At 46.8% G+C, this 27,030-nt stretch overlaps 1 protein-coding gene across 11 annotated transcripts in view; it reads left to right on the top strand.

The window, feature by feature from the left end:
* The window catches only part of LOC120812282 (myocyte-specific enhancer factor 2A-like), a 56,217-nt gene continuing 29,187 nt past the window's right edge, over nucleotides 1–27,030 (top strand). For 4 of the 11 annotated variants that reach the window (XM_040168115.2, XM_040168118.2, XM_078097898.1 and 1 more), the window contains exons 1-3: nucleotides 3,262–3,465; nucleotides 19,728–19,930; nucleotides 26,099–26,302. In XM_040168115.2, coding sequence (XP_040024049.1) covers nucleotides 19,877–19,930; nucleotides 26,099–26,302 — 258 coding nt within the window. In that variant the 5' untranslated portion in view covers nucleotides 3,262–3,465; nucleotides 19,728–19,876. Of the gene's footprint in view, nucleotides 228–3,261; nucleotides 3,466–19,727; nucleotides 19,931–26,098; nucleotides 26,303–27,030 lie in introns of those variants that run through there. The other 7 variants (XM_040168113.2, XM_040168116.2, XM_040168117.2 and 4 more) reach the window with 2 other exon arrangements.

The raw sequence follows: 27,030 nt of genomic DNA on the forward strand, positions 1-27,030 counted from the left end.
AGAGAGACCAAGGGACGACCCGAGGAACAGCGTGCAAAGACAGGCCTCTTAAGTCTTCGAAGGAAGCATTCCGAAGTCAGCTAGTCGGGTATTGAGGTAAATCAATGGACAGAGTGAAACAAAGGCCGCCGAAAGAAGAGGAAGTGTTGTAGACAGACGCAGAGGAAGAAAGGAGTGGGGGAGTCAAGATTGAAACAGCAGGTTCTGTGAACAACAAGGTGAAACAGGTGAGACACAGGTGTCAGGACGGGTCTTGACTCCTTGCACATGATGGAACTGTGATGCCAATTAACACTGTTGTTGTTTTTTCTTACATTTTCTTACATTTTCTTACATTTGTGTGATTGTGTGGATTTGATAAATTATTCCACCACATATCCTGTAAGCGTAATGTAGAGGTGAAACTTGATGATCGGATTGTGTAAATCCCCGCTTGATCTTTCTGTTGCTTGTAACTTTTGCTGTGAGCATAATTTGGGGGAAATGGGAGTCAGGGTTGTATGTCAACACAAACTTGCTGCTAAAGGAGATGCTGAGAGCAAATTGGATCCACACTGTCAGTTGGCGTCAGTGTGAACTCCGTAAGAACTACCTCACAGGAGAAACTTCACTGATTGAAAACACTCCAAAAAAACAGCTGGGAGACGGCTTGTGTCTAATTCTTGGTTGTTGTGACTATCGTCGCTCACAATGCAAAGGAGAGTGCAGAATACCACGCATGTGTATGACAATAACATCTCGTTAGAAAAAAAGTTCTTAAATAATAATTCTTAAGCAAATAAGGCCTTCACTTTTGGACCATATACTATAAGATAACGGGAGAACATTTTTAGATTTTGCTTAATTATTAGAATCACACACTCACATGGTGTTGCACCAGAATGAATGGTGTGAACATTGGTTTGAAGGGAAGGTATCAGAGGAGGCTACCAATATCCCTTTAGGCTGTTGCATTTAGTAATCAGTGCTATTTCAGACATCAGGGGAACCTATCTGTCATAATTTTATCATAGGATAATTAGGTGCCTCAATATTCTTAGTTTAAATTTGCTTAAATCTGGATTGGGCAGTTATGGAGACACTGGATAAAAACGTTTTATCTCTGTAATTCTGAGAAAAGTTTTAAAGGAAAAATGTAATGCTCTGCACATTTCTTGGCCTTGGTGGAGCCTACTGAACCCAGGAGGAAATGATTGCCAGCTTCATAGGCTCTGAAGCCAAAATGGGTAAAACAAAAAATTAAACCAGTTTGGGTTTGAGACTTTGGGAGACTCGTGTCTTTGGCTAATACGGTCTTGTTATTGGTCTGTCGACAGGCGCCTCAGAACTTTTCTGTTGTTCAGACATAAAGACCTTTGTTGTTGTTAAGTTGATACAGAATGTTTCAGGGATATAAGGCGATGGACCTGAAAAGCCTCAAAGACTCACGAAAATATATGACAATTGCCCTTCAGCTGCACTCGTGTCATTCATAGATTTATTAGTGCATAGCTACGGTTGGTAATCTTGAGAAATAGCAAGATTATATAATATTTTTTAAATGATCCACCCGGAAAACCCAACTCTTTTGTAGTGAAAGTAGATATCAGCCCTACCTCTGAAAGTAGCTAAATTAAAGAAGAAAGTCGTCAAGTCAGCAACGCTGAAACATGTCCATTCAGGCTTTAGACATCGCTCCAAAGCCACTGGCCGACAATTATCATTATGAACACAAATAACGGAGATGTCTATTGTTGGTACTGACAGCTGTTAAGCTAGCAATTTGTGTGTTTATATATAGTTGTAGGTAATGCAGGAACTTGACAGGTATTAAAATCCATAAAAGACTGTTCTGACTCCTTGTCCCAGAGCCCTGAGGAGTATGAGGAGGACTTTTCCTTTGGGACTTGAACTAACTGGTTAAAAAGCTAGCACAATACACCAGAGACCAGACTGAACCAAATGAGCTACATCCAGCAGGAGCCATGCTTTGTACCAACTCCTTCCCTACTTTAGTGAGCATGCAGCGTAATGTAAAAAGATGCCATTAGAGGAGGAATCCCCAAGTGGAAGTATTCATTTCAAAAGAATAGTTACTGCCTTGTACTTCAAAGCCCTGCTATAAACATTTAACTTGAGTAAACAAAGGAACTGTATGCAAAACGTAGGCAAACCACCAATGGGAAAAAAAGTTATTAGGAATCAGGAATCAGGAATCAGGAAACATTTATTTACCAAAATATGCCAAACATACAAGGAATTTGTCTTGGCGGTTAGTGCGTGACAGTAGACAGACAAGACAGCAGTGCACAAGTAATAAAATTAAGTAAAATGAAATGCTAATGCAATGGGTTAGTAGAATAAATTTAGCCCTTCTGTGTTTGCTATATTAGATTTTTTCTAGATTTGTACAAAAAAACACATTTCATGATCTTTGTGAAACAGGTGGTCCTGTTAACTTGCCACTGAAAGATTTATAAGATTTATAAGATTTATTTATAAAATGTCCCCATGTGCATGTAGTTACTCGATCTAAAACTGGTCACACGTGTCTGCCATTCATATTACCAAAAAAATGAAATAGAGGATGATAATTGTACTTAATTTCTGACGCACCTGCTTCCAATCGCCAGAGTAGACAGTCCCTTCCTATGATCCTTCTCATACACGTGACACGCTCATGCGCAAACCACCCTGGTCCCGCCTCACCCCTTTAATTGGCTGCTCAACAGATGCTGACGATGCTTATTGGCTACGGGAAGTTCCCTTTAAACCAAATTCCATCGCTGTTGTCTTGTGACGTCACACGTGTGTCTAACGTAACGTAACGTAATGACATAATGTAAGTCATTATGGAAAGTAGTTATCCTAATGTTAAGTCAGTCTTGAAGAAAACATATTGTTCTTGTCTATGATTTAGAAGGTTGTATATGTGTGTTTTTGTAGTTCTTCTTGCCATAGTTTAGTCTGTTTTATGCTGGAACTGACTCATCCCCAGGGCTTGTCTGGAAAAAAGTTGTTGTTATAATGATTATGACACGAGTCGAACAGCAGCAGAACAACAACGACAGCAGAACAACAGAACACGTCGCGTAAAAGCTACGAACAGTTAACTATGGCACAACTTAAGTAGCCTCAGATGTATTCTCACTTTATTTGTGTTTTTTACGTTTTTATTTACACGTGTAACACTTATTCTAACGTTCTGACGTGTGTGCGTGCGTGCGTGTGTGAGAGAGACAGAGAGAGCGCAAGAGAGCGAGAGAGAGAGAGACAGCGAGAGAGGACAGTTCGTCATAAAAGGGGAGGAGCCCGTCGCTGACAAGAGGGAGACTGCCCTTTTCTGAGTTTGTCAGCTCCCCCCCCCCCCTCCCTCCCCCTCCCTTAAAATAGCAGTCAGCGCGTAATGGTGAACTGAAATTACGTTTATCCACTGGAGCCACCGATATAGAGTGTCTATACACGGCGACCGAGTTCGGAGTAAAGGTGAGTAACGGAAATAGAAACAATGTTGCGGAGCGCGGCGGCGGCACTGTGGCCCCGGCGCGCGAGAGCAGGAGAGCGCAAAGAGGGAGACGTACAGGGGAGGTGGGTGGGGGGGGATAAGGGAGACCGGAGACGTTATCTTTATATCTCTACGTATCTCTCTTTATCCGGGCTGCGAGGTTGTTGATGAGATAGGGCTACAAATGGCATTTTTCGCGGGTACTTTAACGCCGGTCGCGTGGGACGTGAAACGGACAAGTGTCGTGGAAAAGGGGCGACATCGGTCAACTGTGAGAAACTTTTACGGGAATCGGCGTCAACGGCAACGCGCCGCGGGAGTGGGGGGGGAGTGTGTGGGGGGGATAAGCCCTAAACTGGATTCACAGAGATGGTCCATGTGGGAGTTCTGAGTCTTTAAAACTCGAGTCGTCAAACTGCAACTTTGTTAAACGAGGCGCGTCGTTTTTAGTAAAATGGCAGTTAATGTATTTAATAATAATAATAATAATAATAACAAAGTCGGCCCATCACAACGAGAGCAGGCTACAGTTCACAGGAGCAGAGGTTTACAGCAAAGCGCACGCAGGCACATGATCAAAAGCTTCTGGAAACACGTCAACCTAGCCGGTACTCTTATTCCTAAAAATACAGTAAATGTTCGGTCTTATATTCCCCATCATTTTGTTTCTCGTTGACTTTTGGTAATGGCCCTGAAATCTTAGATGGTGTTGATGCGCCTGCGCGCGCTGTCATCGCTCCGCTCCGCGAATTGCCGTCACATGTTGTTCCCGCTGGTGTCGGTGTATGAGCAACATTCTCAATCCGACCAGAAGAAGAGTTGCCTGCGACTAGTAGCTGCATGTCTCCGAGCCCACGATCATGTTATACCGGCACATGACACGCAGTGAATCAGGCCCTCGTGCTCTTAAAAAGTACACTAAAAGTTTAGTTTTCCCGATTTATAAAGTAAACCAGTCAGTCAGTTCATGGAAGGGGTTTTGACTGCTGGTTTAAAAAACTAAACGAAAAGGCTGAAATGTTTCTCCTCGGGTGAATAAAAGTGACACATGACACGTGGTGTTGTATTGAAGGACTCTGGTCAATTTCGGTCAAGCTTTATGGTCAGTTTGGTAACAGAGAGATTCCTTGCTGTCAGCTGGTTCTTTGAATCTGTGGGACTCTCGTGACCTTAACCCCCTCGCAGAGTGGGCAGTGGACATCGTAACATGACCTCTAATGGTTTCCAGTGGCTGCTTATACGTTGTGCGTATCTCATTATTATTGTACAGAAGAAGACTATATTCAGTTGCAGCAGAAAATACAACCTCCATAACCTAAAATTGCGCTCTATTCACTTCTCTTTTTGATTGCTGTGTGGCAGCCCGTGACGTGCAATTGGTCAAACCAAATCACCGTGCACACAAGCAGTGTATTTGCTGACAAGTTTTAAAAAAAAAGTATTTGCCTTTTTGCCTGTAGTGAATAATGTACTGCTTTTAAGTACATGTATATCCCTCAGTTACGATCCGACGACACATTTCCCTGTTAAGCGAATTCTTCAGGGACACGAGTTTTTACAGCAGTTTCTCTGCATGCTTGTATTTTTCACTGTTCATTGCTCTAACGGCATGTACATTACCACACCAGCTGGTTGCCTTAGATTTCTACAGCGAAGCAGTAAAACACCCTTTAATCTGCAGTCATTAGCTTCTGTGCTGCCTCTGGCCTCGCCAGTAATGGGCCTTGTTGCTCATGATCCGCGTCACGTGAGCTCTTATGTCTGATGTGTGGATGAGGGATTCTTTCTGCGCTGCGGAAAATGAATGTCGTTTCAACAATTTATGTTGTGCATTAGCAAGAAGGAATGAATATGCGGCACGAAGGTCTCTCTCATGCATGCAGTGAACTGTTGCTCTCACCTCAGACACCCCAAATGTTCTCCCTTCTCCACTATGCAAACACACACACACACCTGGAAACATCCATCCCATTCCACCCGGCATCTTTTCATCAACGATGCAGTGATGGAGTTAAATGGATGGACGCATATACACGACGACTGCCACTGTTTAGTAGGTGCTTTAGCCTTGTTACACGCTGTGTTTGCGTGTGTGTGTGTGCGTAGCGTCTCAGCACGAGTTCCCGGTGAAAGGGGAGAAATAAGAGGTGGCGACGGTGTGAGGAACGGGCAGCTGCAGCATCTTTTACTGCACTCCTCATCCCACTTCAATCTCAGTGTCTCAGCTTCTCCTTTCAGGAGAAATGTGGAGTGTGTGTGGGCGAGTCGGATCTGCAATTAACGCTGGTTGTCAGAAGGAGAATGCTGGCGTTTACACGATGTCTCTGAATCACTGAGTGAAAGTCTATCTCCTCCACTCTCCTCCTCTCAGGACATTTTTTTTCCGTGGAGGACAAAAACAGCAGAAAGCTGAAAGCCAAGGATGTATCGAGTGTAAAATAAGAGATAGCCGAACATGCTTGATCCGATGAAAGGGCTAGTGTTTTTTTTGCTGTTTGTTCAACCAAGAGGATCTTTTATACTGCACATTTTTCTCTGAAATTACAAATGACTCATACTGATTTTCTTTTTATTATTTTGAAGCCATTTTTTCAGCATTTGGGCTTTATTTAAAAAATGTGGATTGCAATCTTAATGTTAAAGCCAGCATAACGTGCTGTTAAAATGAAGAATGCAAACATTACATTTTGTTTCTTGGTTGACAATCTACATCTTTTTAAGAAACCTAAACGGTAGAATGGTTGCATAAATATAGACAAATATAAATGTATGTATATATATATATATATATATATATATATATATATATATATATATATATATATACATATATATATATATATATATATATATATATATATATATATATATATATATATGTGTAGGACGTTGGAGACCCTTTCTTTCTCTTAAATTAACAATTGTCTTCCATTTCTCATTGTGCAGTTACTTGAAAAACTGGTGTTTTCTCAAAACGAAAAGAAAAGTAAGATTGCTGAGCATCTTAGTAACATGATTCATTGTTTATTGGCGCGCTATCATCAATATGGAGATTCCATCGTTTTCCTGTTAGACCTGGAGGCTGGATGCAGAATCTTGAGCCTGGCAGATAATTCTTTTGACAGCAGTTAACTGTCGACCGCCCCCCCCGTAAAGCGAAGAGAAAAAAACTCTGTAACACATAGCTGGCGGTTGATGTACAGAAAACTATTAATCAAACCTGAACTGTATTTTGAAAGCAGAAAACTTTAGATCATTGTGGAGTCACGTTTGTATAAAACGTGTTTTTCACTCTTCTGTTTGGTTAATGTTATGTAGGTCACTGTGGGCCTCGGTCCGCACTCACTGCCAACAGGTCCCGAGTTGAGTTCCTGTGTTTGCATGTGCTGCCTGTGTTAAACAATGTCTTCATGCGCTGTAGTCATGAGGGGGGGGGGGGGGGTGTCGGGGGGGGGGGCAACAACTTGATGAATAGGACTTTTCTACCTTAACTTTATTTAAATATGATTAAGTAAATTAATGGATGTCGTTGCGGATGCGTTGTTACTTGTTACTTACAGTGTTTCCTCTAGGTTTACAACTCCGGGGGTGGGGAGAGGGGGTGGGGGAGGAGGGCGGTTTGGCCGATGGGAAGGGGTAGTAGTTGGTCCGCTGGTGCTGTCTGCCCGCCTGTGCGAGCGCCACGTGTGCCCATACATGGACATATTTGTGCACGTGTTTGTGTGGAGCTGCCGTGCGTGAGATAATTTTTTATATTTAATTCAAGACTTTTTCAGGGGTGGAGGGGTAATTTGAAGGAGGGGGCGCTCCCCTGTTATAATGGTAGGGGAAACACTGTCTCTATAAATAAACGCCCCAGATACTGCAATAAAAACCTCGACTAGCTAAATATCGGTGGCTATCAGCAACGTCAGTGATGTCGAAGCCCTCCAGCAGACGGAGGAAAGCTCGGAGGGTGAATGTGTTACTCGCTTCGACCGTGAGAGCACGCAGTGGAGAAAAGGTGCCAACTTTGTCATTCAGCGCCCTTGTTAGATGCCTCATCCTCATTGGTCGTCTCTGGAACCGCAGCATCAACCGTGCATCATCGCAGACGTGAATTGGCCACATTTACAGGGCATGCAAACCAAACGTGTGTGTGTGGCTCCTGAGGTTTGGTTTGTCATGTTTTCCTCAACGTGTTGTTGTATCGTTGGCGTTATTTGGAACATGCGCTTGCCTCCGGGGAGATGCAACGATAGCGAGTGACTATGTTGATACCATGGTGTTTTTAGGTGGAATCTTGTATAAAGCAAAACTGATAGTTGAAAAGGAGGTAAAGAAAGACATCTCTTTGCTGAGTTGCATTTTAAGTGCATTTTAATGAGACTGAAAAAAACATTAATCAAAGGAATAAAATCTAATTTACTAGATCAAAAGATCTTCCATGATTGCTAAAATACCCCACTGTATTGAATTCCTGATGTTCCACGGTAGATCTTAAAAAGCATCTCTCACTGGAGATTTGTCTCCTCTCCCTCTGTATGGAGTTGGAAGTGGCAGCATCGGGAACAAACAATTGAATTATGTGCAAAGTAAACTTTCTTCAAAGTCTGGTGAGCTCTGCGAGATTGTTGTTGTTGTTGTTGTTGTTGTTGTTGAGTGCCAGAATAAGTGATTGTAAGCATTGCACTCAGCTTCCCGCACCAAAGATTAGCGGCTGCAGCTGTGAGACCTCGGGGTCACGTCTCCGCACGGCGAGTCGGGAGTCCAGGAGCCGGTGGAAGGAACAGTCGCCCGCAGCTTGACCCGAGCCACAGGAAGGAGGTCCGGCCTGTGATGTCTTTGTTTTTCTGTCTGTCTGAGGGGCCCGAACCGGGACGCAGAGGTTCCTCCCATTATTCTGCAGCACGCCATGCAATGCGCAACAGTAAGGGGAGTGGAACCACGTCATCTTTATTTTAAGCCAGAGGACGAGATTCAAAAACTATCAAAACATGAGACCAAGGGACGCAGTTTGCTCCTTTATAACCCCGTGTCCACTTTAGGGGTGTAAGTATAAGCTCAAGTGTGCCTTTTTTAACCCATGGTGTCATCCTCAGGTTTGTGCAGTGAAGGCGGCGCCCCAAAGTGCGTGTTTTTCTTTCTAATTTGGCCAAAATGAGACTTTTAAAATGAAGGACGTCTCCTAAAGCGCTGCTTTTGCATCCCCCCTCTGTAAGCGGCAGCCGTCTGCGGTGCGACGGCAAGTGAGGTGTCGGCTCTGCCCATCTGTCCCGGCCCATCTCTCCATCTGCGCGCTGTGGCCCAGCAAATCTAGCGGAAAGCGGCGCGAGCTGTCGGCCGGTGGCGCTCTCTAACGTCGGGCCACGCTGCCCTGGAATTTCTCTTCCCCCTTCGGACGGCACTTCCAACAAACAAACAGAGGCGTTCAGGTCCAGAGGCCACCAGCAGGCCGTTTGACCGGAGAGATTCCTGGAGAGGCGAGCAGCAGCCGGCACTGTGGGGCTCTCTCTCTCTCTCTCTCTCTATCACACTGTTTGCACACAGTGTTCATGTGACAGCTAGCACACATCATTTGATTCGGGAGAAACCGTAGGCTGTAGCTGAAGAGATTTTTCTCTTTTTGTTGTTTTTGCTCAGTGAATGCCGTTTACTAATGTCAATAGAGATAAAAAAAAAAAGACTCTTCACGGTACGCCTAGTACATCAATTGTCCCGCCCGCCCTGTGAAATTAAATTGTTATAATGGCAGGAGAAACACTGGGAATGTGCTTGTTGCTTTATTGGTACATAAAATGTGTGAATACAAGGCCTGTGTGAGATCAACAGCCTAATTCTATCAATTTAAATTTTAAGAAAAAAAAAAATCAATGCTACTTCAGCTAGCGCCGCTCTCTCTCTCTCTCTCACCGTTGTTATGAGTCATGGTCATCCTCACTGCTCAGATTGCATAAACCTTTTACGTAATGGAACCCTGGAAGGAAAGAGGCATCAAGTGAAAGATACAGATGTAGAGAGAAAATCAAACATTTATTCTTCTTAAAATGTTTTAACCCCAATATAATCAGACATTCTCTCAGGGCAGATAGTAAATATAATCCCAAACATATGAACCACATCTACGTGCACCAGGCGTTCCTGCAGCGCTCACTGTTTGTTCAGTGAAATCTGCCCGTTGATTATCAAACACTGGGGGGGAGAGTTGAATATCTCGGTGTCTAATCTGGATCCGTGGTGCTTCCACAAGATGTGTTGAGATCGAGTAAATATCCCGCTGCTAAGACACATTATGCATGATGTCCCTAATACCCTTACAGTGTGGATTCCCCCTGGAGGAAGATCTCAGTTCATCTCTGCTGCTTACCATTTCAGATTTGCGGGTCTGTACAACATCAAAAGGCTGCCATGGCTCTTAACACAGCTCGCGGGGATCCTTGGAGGGAACCAAGGAGGGAACCAAGCTCCATGTGGTGTTGGCATTACTACTGTTCCCTGGTGGGAGGTCCGTCCGATGATAGACAGCCATGCAAATGGACACCTTCGCACCCCCATCGGACCCCGCAGCACCATACATTCACAAACCTCTAGGACAACGCGTGCATACATTCTATTCATCTGTGTGTGTCTGTTTCAAGATATTTGCTCCACCAGTTTACAGCAGAAAATACAGACGTGTGACACTTATGTCAGGACATAAAGAATGTTAGTGATGGAGGGCTTTAGCTCACGGATGGCGTTGATATGAAATGAGTAGGGAGGTATCAGTCAGTCATTACAGAAGGCATACTGTTGGTCAGCTGATTAAAAAGAGTTGGGTTTGTAACGTATGGAGAAAATAGGCTACTGTAGTGAATGTGACTGCATAATTCACCTTTGTTCTTGTTTCGTGGTACACGCAATTGCGACTGTTCCGGGATCACGGTCCCTTTAAATGTTTTATGTTGTGACGTAGAGACCCTTGCTTGTGAGGTTACAGGGCTGCGCCATCTTTAGAGTTTGTTGTTGTGGTAAAATAAACGAGACACACGCTGCTGTTCTCAACTCGCGGAATTGCCTTTCATTACAAACGCAACTTCCACACTGGTGACCCCGACGTTCGTTTGCTTGAAGTATTCGCAAACACGACTCGACCATGACCGCGAAAGCTGTCACCCTCAAGCTCCCCGAGTTCTGGGAATCGTCAGCGCCGGCATGGTTTGCCCAGACTGAAGCGCAGTTCGCGCTGCGGGAGATCACCGCTGATACAACGCGGTACTACTACGTCGTGTCGGCTCTCGGTAACTCAACAGCGGCCCGAGTGGTGAGCCTCCTTAAACGTCCTCCAGAGACGGAGAAATATGCAGCGCTGAAAGCGCACCTGTTAAAGACTTTTGAACTGTCCGACGCCAAGAGAGCTAGCAGGCTTTTCTCCCTCCAAGGACTGGGTGACAGCAAACCGTCTGAGCTCATGGACCGTATGCTGGATCTCCTGGGTGAGCACACACCCGATTTTCTTTTCATTCAGCTTTTCCTGCGTCAGCTGCCTTCCCAAGTCAGAGCTGCATTGGCCAACACCACAATCACTTGACTGCCGAAAACTGGCTGAAGAGGCTGATAAATTTTTCCTGGCAAGCCAAGGACACTGTGTCATGGCCGCGCTTCTTCCCACGCACGTCGCTCCTGTGACAATGGAGGATTCCACCCTTGTCACAGCAACCTCTTCTCGTCGGCAGCCATCTTCAGGTCGTCAGCAAGCTTCAGGCCCCCAGCAGTCTTCTTCAGGCTTGTGCTTCTATCACGAAAAGTTTGGATCGAAGGCCCTTAAATGCCGCTCGCCATGCAGTTTCGGCGGTCTGGGAAACGCCGGGGCCGGCGCTCATTAGTGGCCATGAGTGTCGGCCGCTTAGGCAGGCTGCTTTTTGTCCGTGACAGCATCTCCGGACGACGTTTCCTGTGCGACACGGGTGCACAGAGGAGTGTTCTGCCTGCATCCCGTTTGGACATGGTAACCGACAGCCATGGCCCCCCGATGGAAACTGCTAATGGGACCCCCATCCGCACGTATGGAACAAGGTACATTGAGTTATGCTTCGGAGGACATCGGTTCGGCTGGGATTTTATCACGGCTAAAGTCGCTGTTCCCCTCCTTGGCGCTGATTTTTTGTGTGCGCATGGACTGTTGGTGGATGTTAAGAACCGCCGTTTGATCGACGCTGTCACGTTCTGTTCTTATACGTGCACGCTCAGCGGGGCTGACTCCATACGACTGTCTAGCATGCTCTCCCCATCAGACGACTTCCACCGTCTACTGGCTGGTTTTCCAGAACTCACCCAGCCCACTTTCTCTGCATCTGCCGTGAAGCATGGTGTGGAACACCATATCGCCACTACTGGTCCGCCCATCTACGCCCACCAAGCTTGCCGTTGCTAAGGCCGAGTTTTCTAACATAGAACGCCTTGGAATAGTCCGCCGGTCCGACAGCCCATGGGCATCACCTCTTCACATCGTCCCCAAACCTGGTGGGGGCTTTAGCCGCCAGCTGCGCGCTAGCGAGCGTAAGTACAGCACTTTCGACCGGGAGCTGCTCGGTCTCTACCTCGCCATCAGGCACTTTCGTTTCCTGCTGGAAGGTCGACACTTCACCGCCTTTGTCGACCACAAGCCGCTGGTTTTCGCCATGGCCAAGGTGGCCGTGCCATGGTCCGCCCGCCAGCAACGTCACCTGTCCTACATTTCCGAGTTCACCACGGATTTACAGCACGTGGCCGGTAAGGACAACCAGGTGGCGGACTGCCTGTCACGGGCTGTGGCAGGAGCAGTCCATCTCGGTCTGGATTACGGCCGCATGGCAGCGGACCAGACCACAGAACCGGACATGCACACCCTGAGAACCTCGACTACAGGTTTGAGGCTAGAGGATGTGGTTTTCGATGAAGCCAAAACCACGCTTGTGTGCGACGTCTCCACAGGCAGTCCTCGGCCGATCGTTCCCACGGGGTGGAGACGACGCGTCTTCGATGCCATCCATGGTCTCTCCCACCCCGGTTCGAAAGCGTCACAGAGACTGGTGTCGGCAAAGTTTGTGTGGCACGGCCTCAAAAAGGACGTAAGGGATTGGGCTAACACTTGCCTTTATTGCCAACGGGCCAAAGTACACTGCCACACTAAAGCTCCGTTAGAGTTGTTCCCGGTGCCAGAGAGGCGGTTTGACCATGTTAACGTGGATCTGGTTGGCCCTTTGCCTTCCTCTCATGGTTTCACCTACCTGTTGACCATGGTTGACAGGACCACCCGTTGGCCCGAGGCTGTACCACTGACATCGGTGACCACTGTCGAGTTGACCCGGGCATTTATCGGCACCTGGGTTGCCCGTTTTGGCACCCCTTCGGACATATCCTCTGACCGGGGCACGCAGTTCACATCCGAGCTGTGGAACGCGGTGGCCCAGAGCCTCGGAACGAAACTCCACCGCACGACTGCATACCAACCGCAGGCTAACGGGCTCTGTGAGCGATTTCACAGGTCAATGAAGGCTTCTCTTCGCGCCGGCCTCAAAGACGGCAACTGGGTCGACAAGCTCCCGTGGGTGATGCTTGGCATCAGGACTGCACCGAAGGAAGACCTGCAGTCCTCGTCCGCGGAGCTTGTTTATGGCCAGCCACTGCGGGTTCCAGGGGATTTTGTCCCTACTTCCACTGTTCCCTGGTCTGCGGCCTTACAGCGGGCCGCACTACTGGACAATGCAAAGCTTTTCGCGCCTGTCCCTACTTCCCGTCACGGCCTCCCTCAGTCGCACGTCCCCGCTGGGCTTCAGACGGCTGACTATGTCTTTATTCGCCACGACGCTCAAAGGGGACCGCTACGGCCGCCCTACGAGGGCCCATTCCGGGTTTTGGAGACGGGAGACAAACATTTTGTGGTGGACATGGGTGGTAAACCGGAGCGACTCTCCATCGACCGCCTCAAACCAGCTCATTTGGACGTGGCTAGGCCCGTTGAATCGGCCCAGCCCCCACGACGCGGGCGTCCTCCAGCTCTGCGCCCACCCCCTGTGTCCCTCCCTCCCGGGACTCCCACACTCAACACCCCGCGCCCGTGTCGCGGTGGTACACCTGCCACGGTTGGGGCTCCTCAACCCCCTCTGAAACACAGCCGTTCTGGTCGGTTGATACGGCCACCTCCCAACTGATTATTTTTCTTGTATGGTGAATTCTGGGGGGACGTGTGTAGTGAATGTGACTGCATAATTCACCTTTGTTCTTGGTTTGTTGTACACGCAATTGCGACTGTTCCGGGATCGCGGTCCCTTTAAATGTTTTGTTATGTTGTGACGTAGAGATCCTTGCTTGTGAGGTTACAGGGCCGCGCCATCTTTAGAGTTTGTTGTGGTAAAATAAACAAGACACACACTGCTGTTCTCAACTCGCGGAATTGCCTTTCATTCCAGACGCAACTTCCACACTACTGGAGTTGTGCAGGTACCAGTTATCAAGCACTAATTGTTGCATTGAGGTAGTTCTCATTTTCTTTGTTCAAAAAGGTTTTACACTGGTTTGCATTGAGGGATTTACCTAGAGGAGGAGAGTGGCTTTTCAACATGAAATGGATATAACTGCGAGGAAAGGGTCATCTCTTTACTCTTGAGAAAGCGAGATCCGCTCATTGGCTGCGCTCGAGAACCTGACTGACGCAAATGGATCATTGGGAATAGAAGTGTCCCTGCAGTAATTATGTTACAACGCCGCTGCCGCACACTACCGCTGAGGTGGGATGGGACGGGCGCCGGGTGCTTCTTTTAGTCCTGTTTCCCTTATATCTTTCCACATAGTTAACACAGTCATACCGGCCATTCTCTCTCCCTCTGATCCTCACTCCCTTCCTCCCTTGTTTTCTGTCCGTCTCACACCTGCCAGCGAAGTCCAAACACACTCCCACCCAAGTGCAGCGGAAAGTTTCTGACCAGCGTTCATCCGGCTCTGTTGAGCGAGTGTCTCCTTCCTGTTAAACAAGTGTTGGAGTAAAGAAAAAAAGTCGGTAGTTGATCATGTCACCTATTTGTCTCAGTTGTCTCTCCGCCCTCAGCTTCCGGTGCCTTGAAGCTGAAAATGTCTGTTTCATTTTTCCCTGGTACCGTGGTATCCAGGGCTCTGTGGCGCTAAGTCAGTTAAAAAAGAGACATGAAATTAATGTAATGTCAATGGCGTTTCCTCATAAACCCCAAGGCACTTAGTCAAAGTCACCTTGCGTTGTCCTCCTGACAGCTCTGTGAGAGCGAGATGGAGGATGACTATCTGCTAATGCTGTCACGAGACCCTTTATTTTTCCCATCGCTATTCATATGTATGTATATATATATATATATATATATATATATATATATATACTTTTTTTTTTTTGGTGGGTTGAATAGAGGTATAGTGTTTATCTGGAGGGTGCCGTCGTTTACACCCAGCTGGCCATGTAAACGTGGCCCACAATGAAACATTTTCTCAGCGAGAGCAGGTCAGTCCTGTGGGGCTTTCTTCCGTCTCAATGTCATTTTGGAGGTGATAAATAGCTTTTCGTCTGCAAGTTCCTGTCTTACAGCGGCGTCCTGTTCCCCCAGCCTTGCCAAAGCAAGGTGCTAGCAGCCGGGGGGATTGTTTGAACTTGCATCGATCCAATGTGGGATTACAGCTGGGTCATTGGAGAGTCAGACCGAACCGCCAGTCACCAGGGCAGATTTACCACTCGCTGTCTGCTTGGCTGCCGTTTCAGTGCTGCCTTTTGTGACTGTCCCCGCTGTGCAGGTCGCTGTCTCCTTTTGAACAATTTCAAAAAACGTTTTTTACATCTGCTTCAATTGAATTTAGTTCAGACTGATTTTATATTACGAGGTAACATGTTGCCTAATGAAATAACACAAGAAAGATGTTCGGCAACCTCGTGACTTGGCCGTAAATCTGTCAGCGATTTAAAAAAGAATGTCTCTCGGTTTTAGTGTGCAAACCGGGCGTATGTGTTTGATTTTCTTTCACCACCTTCAGGGTATTCATATTATCGTAATTTTACCTTCCCCTTTAAGTGTTATTAAAATCATCAAATGTCCCCCAGTGCGATGCTTCGCGGAGGAAAGGGGAAGTGTTACGAGTCGACAGCCCCACCTCACCCTTTACATTTTTAATAGCCTCCTTCTTCACTTTCTTCTTTTGCTTGTCCTTTTGGTAGCTGTAATTAATTATATCTCAATAGTCGCAAGAAAGAAATCCTTGAGAAAACGGAAGAAAGAAAGAAAGAAAGAAAAAGAAGGAAGAGGGAGGGTTGAAAAGAGGGGACGGAGAAAGTGTTTGTAGAGGGATCAGCCATGTGTCAGATTAGCATCAGGAGACATCAACCCTAGTGATGCTGCTGGGGCCACAATCCTGATTTTGACTGCTGGAGAGGGAGATAAGCGTGCTCTCATAAAAGGGAAGAGCGAGCGAGAGAAAGCGTGAGAGGGCTGGCTCGCCTCCACTCCCCTCAGGCCTACAGCCCCATTTACAGGTACGCCACCTCCTGATGAAAGCGAGGAACAAAGGGGGGGGGGTGTTCGTTTCCTAGCGTGCCGCTGTCGAAGGCTCCACCGAAACAAATTGGTAGAACTGTGTGTTTTTAAGCCGCTTGCCGTTTTGCGTCTCCCAGTCTGCCAGAAAGCTGCTCAGAGCAGAGCCACGGCGTCGACGGTTTGAGTTGGATACACTTAAGACGGTTCCCGTGGACCATTTTCACGGAAACCCAGTAGCAACGCGTTCCCGATTACAGCGTCAGAAATGTGCTTCTCCCATCATTGTGTTGTTTCAGTGCATACTCACTTGTGTTGCGAGAGCCGTGATTCACTCTGATGTAACCGGTGGGGTGTTTGAACAACAGGGAAAAGGTCTCTGCCTGCTAATTATAAAGTGAGTGGCTTGAGAGCGGCATGTGCACGTCGTCCAGCCTGCGTAATGATCCTTCCAGTAAACATAATAAGCACCCCGAGCGAAGCCACAGGAGATGAGCCTCTGCTGTTGTTTAGTCTCAGGCCCAGTCAGGACTATAACAACGGGAAGGGATCAGAGGGGAAAGGTGTCCCAAAGGTGGGCCCTCCCCTACTTCCTCGTCATCATTTTTAACACCCCCCCACACCTAAATTCCCCCGCAAAGGGGGTCGTGAATAACAGGAAGTGGAGGGGCAGGAAGCTGAGTCTTGTCTGCCACGGCCTGTGGTAGGATACTGAGGGTAACAGTGCCTCGCTCAGGAAGTGCTGTCACGGCTGTGCACACAACGTGGGCTGCTGTCCGTCAAGCTCAAAGAAGCACAGAGCTTCTGCTTCTACTCAAGTCAGAAAGAATGAATCCTTTGATTACCTTTTTAATGTGTTTGTATGAAATGAGTCGACCGCAATACTATAGCCGTGTAGTTAATTCAGTTTTGTTGCAAAAGAAAAAACACAGAATAACACTGGCCTCATTTCTTTGTTCATTAGTAAAAACATAAATCCACTGTTGCTTTATTTTCTCAACGTTGTGTGGAACGAGTGCAGACTTAAACGCGGAGAAGGAGTCAGACGAGCCCGTTCCAGTAATTGCACTGGGAACGGAGCATGTTATATTGATTGTGAAAGGGCCGGGCCTGTCACCCGGCCTGTCTGAAGGGAGGAGCGGGAGGCAGACCGACCTCACCTGTCACTTGACCGGTCTCGCACCTCGTCAAGGAGAATCAAATCGGCTCTGGTCGGAACTGATTGTGATGCCGTGTTACTTCCATGGAAACGGCACCGAAAGTCTAACCCGAGGTACAGCGAGGCCGCGGACTTGCTCCGTTCGACATGTCACGCCGACTCTCTGTCAAGCTTACGTGGCCGTTCCTATGCCGACATGTTCTCTGCACGTTGATATATGTGCTACTTAAAAATGTTTGATAAGAACCTTTCGGGAGCTCTGGACTGGTTTATTCCAGAGCCGACCGGGTAGGAAGCCGTTATTTAGCACCATAACTAACATTGTGGCCATTCTTTTTCATTTAGTAGGATTTTTATTTTTGACACTAAGATTAAGACTAAGGGGAATGTGAAGATGCTCAAAAATGAGAGATTTATCCACATTTGTAGCAGTGCCCGTCATCATGGCTGCAACTTTGTGTTCAATTAGAATCCGCTTCATTGGTTAGTTACTAAGTTCCTTTTTTAAGATCACCGGGTTCATACTTCTCCCCCGATTTCGACCGGGACAGGCGGCCTCCTGTTCCTTTCATAGCTCCATTGGTTCTGGTGATATTGATCTTCAGGTGATTTCTTTTGCACATGTGATTTATACAGGATTCAGCGTGATTTATTCACAAAAATGAATTAGGATATTAAGTCTGTCTTCATTGGTGTATAATGACCCAAAACTACCCTAGCTCAAATCGAGCCTTTCACATCACATATGAAGCGGCTTCTGTTCCACCGCCATGTTTCTACAGTAGCCAGAACAGAGAAACCCTCTCTGGAGAAGGAGGGGCGACAGAATGTGTCCAGTAGGTCTTCGACTTCCCCACTAGATGCCTGTAAGTCTTCCACGCTGCATAAATTAGAGGATTGTGGACGGACGTGGACGTTAACTGCAACCTGACTGGTTTGGCGAGGAGGACGACAACCACGGGGCGGTTATTCTAGTTATGTTCATCTCTTTGTTTGTTTTCCTCGCGCGGAGACACACACACACACACACACACACACACACACACACACACACACACACACACACACACATACACACACACACACACATACACACACAGAGCACATGATTTAGGCCACAAACAGAAACTCTAATGTCAATGGCGTTTCCTCATAAACCCCAAGGCACTTAGTCAAAGTCACCTTGCGTTGTCCTCCTGACAGCTCTGTGAGAGCGAGATGGAGGATGACTATCTGCTAATGCTGTCATGAGACCCTTTATTTTTCCCATCGCTATTCATATGTATGTATATATATATATATATATGTATATATATATATATATATATATATACTTTTTTTTTTTTGGTAGGTTGAATAGAGGTATAGTGTTTATCTGGAGGGTGCCGTCGTTTACACAGACAAATCATTTCTACAAAGGTGAACATCGTTCTGTAAAATGCAATCAACACACAAGGCGTTAATCTGGAGGCAGTACTCATTTATTACATTTATTACCATAATATGCCAAACATACAAGGAATTTGTCTTGGCGGTTGGTGCGCGACGGTAGACAATGTGACAATAGACAAGATAGCAGTGCACAAGTAATAAAATAAATTGGAATGAAATGCTAATGCAATGGGTTAGTAGAATAAGGCTATGGTTTAGTATAAAACAAGGGAATAAAGTTAAAAATTTTAAATATTAAAAAAGTTAAAAAAGAAATATTAAGCATAAAGTGCACTAACGAACAAGTAACAGACAAGTAACAAAGTGACGACAAAGTGATGAATTGCAGTTAAAGTGGCATGTGCAGTGTGAAGGGGAGTGACCGGTGGAGTGTTATAGTCAGGCAGTGGGGGACCGGCTCTGTTGATGAGCCCGACTGCCGGCGGGAAGAAACTGTTGGTGTGGCGGGAGGTCTTAGTCCTGATGGACCTCAGCCTCCTGCCAGATGGAAGGGGCACAAACAGTTTTTGTCCAGGGTGGGAGGGGTCGGCTACCATCTTTTTAGCTGCTTCAGAGACCTGGAAGCGAACAAGTCCTGCAGGGACGGCAGATTGCAGCCGATCACCCTCTCTGCAGAGCGGAGGACACGCTGCAGCCTGCCCTTGTCCTTGGCTGTGGCTGCAGCGTACCAGACGCTGATGGAGGAGCAGAGGATGGACTCCATGATGGCCATGTAGAAGTGGACCATCATCGTCTTTGGCAGGTTGAATTTCTTCAGCTGCCTCAGGAAGAACAACCTCTGCTTACAGCGGAACGTGTCTACGGGGAGAGAGCAGTCCTTTAGCTTATTGCAGTGCAAAGACGCATTTTGTTAGTGTTGGAGAGAGGTCGGCTTTTACTGACAGTTATGAGAGTGGCAACAATCTTTTCATCTAACAGCGCAAGACCCCTTGTTCATTGAGTCTTGTGCAGCTGCTGCGCTGTCAGTGTGAAGTCGTCTTTCGTGGACTTCAGCTGTGGTTTAAGTGCAGCAGCGGAGGAGATAAGGGTACACCAGGTGCTCGAGAACAGAGCGCAGAGCCCTCCGGTTCTTTGAAGTGCATAAGGAGACATTATTGAGCGTCAAGTTAACTTCCCCTCCCTCCCCCTCTCTCTTTCTGTCCCCTTGCAGGTTGTGGTGTTGAAAAGCACATTGCGAAGAAGAAAGACTGTATACAAGAAGAGAGGCTGTTGCACAATGTGCTAGGACAGCGCGGGAACAAAATCCTGTTGTTTGTCTGATATTGTTGAGGTGTCAGAGAGACCAGAAAGGAAGCAGCCATGGGGCGGAAGAAGATACAGATCACCAGGATCATGGATGAGAGGAACAGGCAGGTGAGTGTCAGACCAATCTCCATCAATCTATACACCTATCTTATCTTCACTTTTTTAAAGCTTCAAATACACAATATTATCCATATTGTATCCTTAATAGCTTATTTCTTAGCGGACCCCAAGAGATGCTACAACATCCACCTTTGGTGTCTCCCCTCTGTACCCGTTTGAAGGTTACAGCCTTCTTCTCTTCCCCCTCCTGCCTTGGACCTGACATGGTGTGCAAGGATCTAAACAGACATACCTCCCTCCCCCAAGTCCCAGCGCAGCTGAACGGGGACCGCGACATTTCTTTGTCGGTGTGGTCATATTTACAGACACGACTCCCCTGCCACCCTGCAATTTCAGCCCTGAAAACTTGAGGCAGCAGGAGCGCTGGGCTTCAGCGAGGGCCTCGTGGCGTGGGAGTAAACCGAGAGTTGCGAGGAGCACAACGGACCGCCTGTGGCCTCCCCACACTGTGGGGCTTGTGCCCTGACCGGGCGGCATTGGCTGGGCCCCTTCGCTTTAGCACTATGTGTTTGCAGCTGTTTGGTAGTAATTAGGAGCCGCCGCTGCACCACAGCACCCTCTCATTTCCAGGGTGGGTCAGCAGGACACACAGCAACCTTCTCTGGCTCGGCTACGCTGGTCCCAGCTAGCCGCAGAGAGGGGGAGGGCTGGAATTCTGTCTTGTCTGCTCACGTTAAATATAAACTTCTAAACAGTGCAAAACAGGCTAGACCTGCTTTCATCAAAAATAACAGGCTTCGATATCCATAGCAAGAAGGCCGGGTCCATTTCTTTTCACCCGCTTTATTTAGCCACCCTCTCTAAGTTGAGGAAGTGTGAGCGCAGTTTTTGACAAATTACTCGCAATTAATGAAGATGCATATGTTCCCCATAGCCAAATAGAACAGATCCTGTTAACACCCCCTCAAAATACAATCTGCATTCTTCACAGGTGGAACAACTATTTTGCTGTGCACACAGAAATACACCAGAGCTGTGGTGGTGCTTCGTCTCCCGAGGGTGTCACAGTACCATGATATGATACAGCACTAGCCAATTGGTACCCTCACCGTGTCTGTGTTTGATAACTGTAAGACTAGCAGTGCATCCAAAGAAAAATCCACACTGTGTGGGCCAATTACCAGTGTAACACCTGGCTCCGGGCTGGATCTAAACAGGAGAGGTGGAAGGATTCACAGCTGGTATCTGGTAGCTGTATGCAATGACCTGTGATATCGGGGACTTAAATAGAGTAAAGTGCATGATGGCCTCTTTTGGTTAGTGCATGTATAGAGGGAGCAAGAGGAGACATATAGCTCCATTGTTCCACACAGAAAATGATCTTCGGGGAAAGATGTAGCCTATTATCAAAGTGTCCCCCATAGTCAAGTGTTTGCATCCGATTCTTAAACGTCTCGCTGTACAACGTGTAAGAAAGGTTTATCAGCAGAACACAGGCATTTCGGCCTGCATTTAGTTGGTTTTAGCTGGCTCAGCAGAGAAATCGCCGTGACAATGGGCCGCCCTGCACAGTACAACTTTGATATAAAGTGATGTATGAGTGCATGTCATTCTCCCCTATTCCCCCCCCCCCCCCCTCCTCCCCATGGGCCATGCAGCAGATGCCATCTCCCTGGGACTTGCCCCTAAACAAGGAGGAATTTCATACGGTCCCCATTGTCGTTAGACCATTTTGAACCTTTATCTATGCCACTCTGCTGCGAGCTGACCGCGCTCTTTGCTTTGAAATGAAAGAAGTTCCTAAGTGGGCTAATTAGATTGTGTTGCCATGCAAAGGATGTTGTGTGGGGACAACGAGGTCTCTGCTCCATTATCACTGCAAATTCTCCCAGGCGGGCAGTTAACCTTTCAGGATATATGACACGAACTGTGGCAAAGGCTGAGAAGCTCTGTAATTGCAGAATCTATCAGCAATTGTGGGTGCAGAGTTGAGACGGGCAGCGAGCTTAACTGATATTTTGCTTCAGGTCATTACCTACGGTGTATAATGACAACACATTTTCATAACTCAGAGTAATGAAGTGTATTGTGCACCAGTGACAAGTGAGATAAGATTATTACATTAAGTAAATCTGTTGCATAGGTCCCGTGCAAAGGCGACTCTTCGTGCAGCTCTTCGTGCAGTTGACACGTGGTCGTGTAGCCCTGCAGAGGTGAACAAAGTGAAACGGGAGAGCAGCATACCGTGGGACGACGCGAGACCCAAATGCTGAGGCACACATAAGTACGGGCAAGAGGCTGGTGTGAGCAGTGTCTAGTGACGTCCTATGTATGTCATTAAGCAGGCTCACTGGGGGTAATTGCCCAAGTCATTAAAAGTTTTGATGATTCTCCTGCCGGGTGGAGGTTTGCCCGCCCTTGCTGTGGCTCAGTTTGGATTGTGCTCTGGCACTTCAGATACCCATGGGCATCTCACTTTCTCTCCCAAGGGGTGCAACGCAGCGTTTACCTCCCACTTTTTACCCATTCACGTGGTTTCTGAGCGATCGTCATTATTATTTTGACAGGTAAAGAGCTATGGTTGATGGACCGTGGAAAGAACGGATGAACACTGTCAAATGTGTCAGCCGCAGCTCATATTAACGTTGTTCAAGACGATATGTAGTTTCCATAAAACTGCGCGGAAGAAGCCAAAACAGGAAGTCAGGTCAAGTCAGTCACTTTTACTCCCGAGGTTGCACCTCGCATCTCTAAATCGTTCACAGTTGACTTTAAACTGGGTCGCTCTAGTTATTGATTATGATGTTTCTTAGAAACCCTGTTCAGTTTAGATTATTAGCATGTCACCCTCTCCACTAAACGGTCACGGCTACTCTAAGTTTCAAGGTCAGTCCCGCCCGGTAGAGCAGGCCTTAGCGGGTCTCACTTGTCCACATGGGAGTCCTGGGGCTGTCCTCTCTCACAGCCGGAGCTGATCCATGCAGACAGTCGTGGCGGCTCCGGCCTGTCTGCCAGGCCCGGCACACACTGGCTCTACGTGGCCAGGGCAGCAGTCACAGGGCCCGGGTCACTCTGCCTGCTGGTGCCAGACCTCTCTGACCCCGCAAGCCCTTTCTCATTTCTGCCACGGGGGCCCGTCAGAGGTGACATGAGGCTCTCGTAAAGGCCTCTAGCTCGTCATCCCACTGAAGGTGAAGGGACTCAAGCATTTCCCGCCATGCCCCAGTCACAGCTGCCCCGGATGTCTTGATTGTCATCTTGGCACCTCTGCCCGAGGACGGACATTGATGGACCGTTAGATGGCTGATTTTGACACGTCCAGCGGGTGTAAATGTTTTTTTGATTTTATTTTTAAAATGCAAATAAAAGTAGTGAGAAAAGTAAGTCCAGAAGGCAAATTTGCTCTTGGCCATTTATCTGAATATTCTGAAGTTTCCCCTTAAGATTTGTTTTGTCAGATTTCATTCAGTAAAAGTGTTTTGTCAAATAGTGGTAGTGTCTGCTCACAGCTGCAGCCCCTCTTTGGGATTTTTACTGAAATAAGTACCTTAAAAAACCCATACAGTCTTGAATGTAAAAAAAATACAAAATAGTACCCAAAGTATAGAAAATATACTTATGAGAAATGAATTACAAGCTCAATTAAAGCTCAGTAAAACAGGTCATGGTGGTAGGACACTTGGGAAGAAGTTGGAAATGCATAAAGTGTGAATTGAGAGCAGAATTACCACCTTATCTTGACATTGTGAGAGCTTCTTAAAGTTCAGGGCTTCCGGCCTCACACGGCCTCAATTGAATGCCAGTATAGTTACTGACCCATCTGGTATTGTATCACCCTTTCTAACGGCCCTATCAAATGCAGAGATTTGAAAAACAAGACAAGATTGTGAAAGTTTGAAACACTCCAGTTTGTTAGAAGTTTAAATGTGCCTTCCGTTCTCTTTTGCATTGATATTTCATTCCTCCGAACATCAGTTCACAACACTCGCACTAATGAATTTTTATAACCACATATCGCACAGTGTCATAGTGGGTGTCTTTGACTTGGTGAACCATAGTAGCGCTCTGCCAGTGAACTTGACAACTTGACCTCCTCAAAGATGTCTGTGGCTTTCCACTGTCTCACCAGTCACCCCACAACCATGTGGGTGGATGGAGGTTATATTTGTGTACATTGGTCTCTATGTTTACAGCAGCTTTGGATCATGACTTATAAAAACTGAGCCGGCCATACTCTTAACAACAAAAAAGAGGAACAAAACGGGGTGAAACTGTATAAAATAGTCTCCTTCTTCCACTGTAGAGTAACGTGGCTGCCACCTTTTAACGGCAGTGTGAGCAGCAGCTGGCCTCTTTGTAGCAGTACCAGTTTTAGAGGCTGGGGCTAAAGCACTGAGTCTCCACGCTGCCGCTGCTGAGGTTGAAATGGAGCGGCGCCTGGGTCAGCAGCTCTGCACTCAGCACTCCGCCATGCATCCAGGTGGAACAAAGTCCTCGCTCAGCATCTCGTCCTGGGCTCCCTGCTGAAAGTGACATCTGCCTGGCTTAGCAGCCACATTCATCCACTAAAGAGCACACAATTTGTTTATCATTTTCCCGCATGGCAGTCCTTGATTTCCAGTTGGTTAGGTCGAACAAATCAAATATGCAGGCGGGCAAATGAGCTTGCGGGTCGCCCTGGTGTTCAGGCGGAGAGAAACTAGGATCAGCTGGTTAGAACTGCAGGTGCTGTGGGTGGGTGGTGCTGATTCTAGTTTCACCGTGTCCCCGTGGCCTCCAAACAGTCATCCACCTTGAGAGAACCATCAGAAAAATAAAACCCTCCAATGTTTCATATCGTCCATCACAATCCCTCATGGGCACTCACGTGTCTGCCGTTCGCAATGAAACATCATTCATTAATCAATTGTATTGAAACCTTGTCCTTTTAGAATCTGGATTGTCCCTTTGAGCTTGACTAACATCGGTGCATTGAAAAGAAAAATTAAGAGAGGACAGGCCCCTCCGTGTTTAGATCTGAAATAATAGTCCTATGTGATTACCTGTAGTGTTTGAAGATGTTAAATGAATTTATCGTAGGTGGAGTGACCCCACAGCCTGAGTGCCACATAGGCGCTGTACGACACATAGGATTTATACTGCATAATGGTAGAGCGTCAAGCTGTGTCCAATTAAAGTTGAACAAGGCCAGCTCATCTGTTCAACTCCTCTTAGTAGGTCAGTGAAACTGATGGAGAATGCAGACACATGCACACATCCTCTGGCTCCGAGCACGCCTTTTTAAATTCACAAGCCACATTGTGTGAGACACATTTGACAAGACACCTGCACTGAAGAAAAACATGCAAGACACGATTCGAAATGGACCCATTTTAAAACATTACCCAAACATGAGCGAAAACAGCTGCCTTTCCACCTCGCCAGCGCTGTTTTAAGCTGGAGGAAGGACCGTAGCATACTGTAAAGAGGTGCTGTCCCATAATGACGTGTGTGTGTGTGTGTGCGTCTGAAACGACCACAGAAACAGAGCTGCAGAGATACAGGACATAAAGTCACTTTGCAGAGAGGGGTTGCGTTACCACTGGAGTGATGTATGACCCAAAGTCCCATCCGAGGGCTCCTGTTACAGGGCTTATGCTGCACTACAGAGATAGCTCTCCGTATATGGAGTCAGGGGCTACGCTAATGTATGGACCCCTGTTGTTGCCAAAGCTCTGACTCAGCTCGCCGACAACACTGACCTCTGTTCTGATAACTAGACATTTCAGATGTCATTGCAATCGTTCCTAAAGGAGGAATGATCTTGTTACCTGTCACCTTGGTTACCTTAACATTGTTAACATGTAGTAGTGAGTGTTAATGCTGTTATTTTCCCTGCTTAGCCTGCAGTGCATTTCTTTTAAAAGAGTAAAATGTCCTTCTCAAGTTTTTTTGCTCATGTACAATTGTACAGACTTTTACTATTAATAGATTAATCTGACTCTATGGCATTGTCACTTTTAGTTTTATAAAAATGAGTACTTCTTACTCCACTGATGAGTGTGCCATAAACACCCCCCACCACCCACACCGTCTGTTATAATTAGAATCCTTTAATTGACATTTACACTTGTGAAAATAGTCTACAAATTGATTTTTGGACTTAAATTCCTTCTGTAATTTATAGAAAGAGTGCTCCTCTGTAATGGATGGTTTTGTTTTCTGTGTGCTCCTCAGGTCACTTTCACAAAGAGGAAGTTCGGCCTGATGAAAAAGGCCTATGAGCTGAGCGTTCTGTGCGACTGTGAGATAGCCCTCATCATTTTCAACAGCTCTAACAAACTGTTCCAGTATGCCAGCACAGACATGGACAAAGTGTTGCTGAAATACACAGAGTACAACGAGCCCCACGAGAGCAGAACCAACTCTGACATTGTAGAGGTGAGTGAGCGCCGCCTTCGTGCTCGGTGGGGAAAACCGTCTTTCACATCCATCCTTTTACAATTTCATACTTCTTCATTACAATTTTCTATAGAAAACGTACATCCGCATCAACGAGATTCCTGCTGAATTCATTACTCTAGAACTGGATTCAGAGTGTAGGATAAAGGCTGTAAATGCTCCACGGGGTGTAACGCTGTAGGCAAACAAGAGGGATGGAACGGGTAACAGTTTCCTTCTTGTCTCCAGTCAGATAGGGCACAGGAGGTCTGTGGCCTCTGATAAGTCCTGCTGCTCTTGTGCCCATGAACCGTCGTGGAAAACCTATCTGTGCACACGCATGCCACACTAGCTGCTGCTTCCTATAGATACAGCACCTGTAGGGCTCCGTTCTCTGGCTGCTCCTCATCACAGGCCGTCTGGCTGCAGTGAAAAGACAGCGTTTGGTACATTCCACACTGCTCTACAAAGCTCAACGAGCACTTGGGTTTCCTGGCAGCCCCTTAATGCCCGGCGACTAGCGGAAGAGTAAACCACTTGTTATGCCAGCATACAAAACTGTCAGCCAAAAGTGTGGAAGCCAACGTAAATGAGAATGATTAGAGACGCATCCTGTTCCAAACATCTTTCATCGGCAGACACTTGTGTATGTGGTTTCTCGGCTCCTCCGAGATGTGCTTTAAGAGGCTGTTGTCTTTACTCTGACTGAATGAAAGCATGTACAATGT

The sequence above is a fragment of the Gasterosteus aculeatus genome, chromosome Y (assembly GCF_964276395.1).
Source record: "Gasterosteus aculeatus chromosome Y, fGasAcu3.hap1.1, whole genome shotgun sequence".
Taxonomy (NCBI): Eukaryota; Metazoa; Chordata; class Actinopteri; order Perciformes; family Gasterosteidae; genus Gasterosteus; species Gasterosteus aculeatus.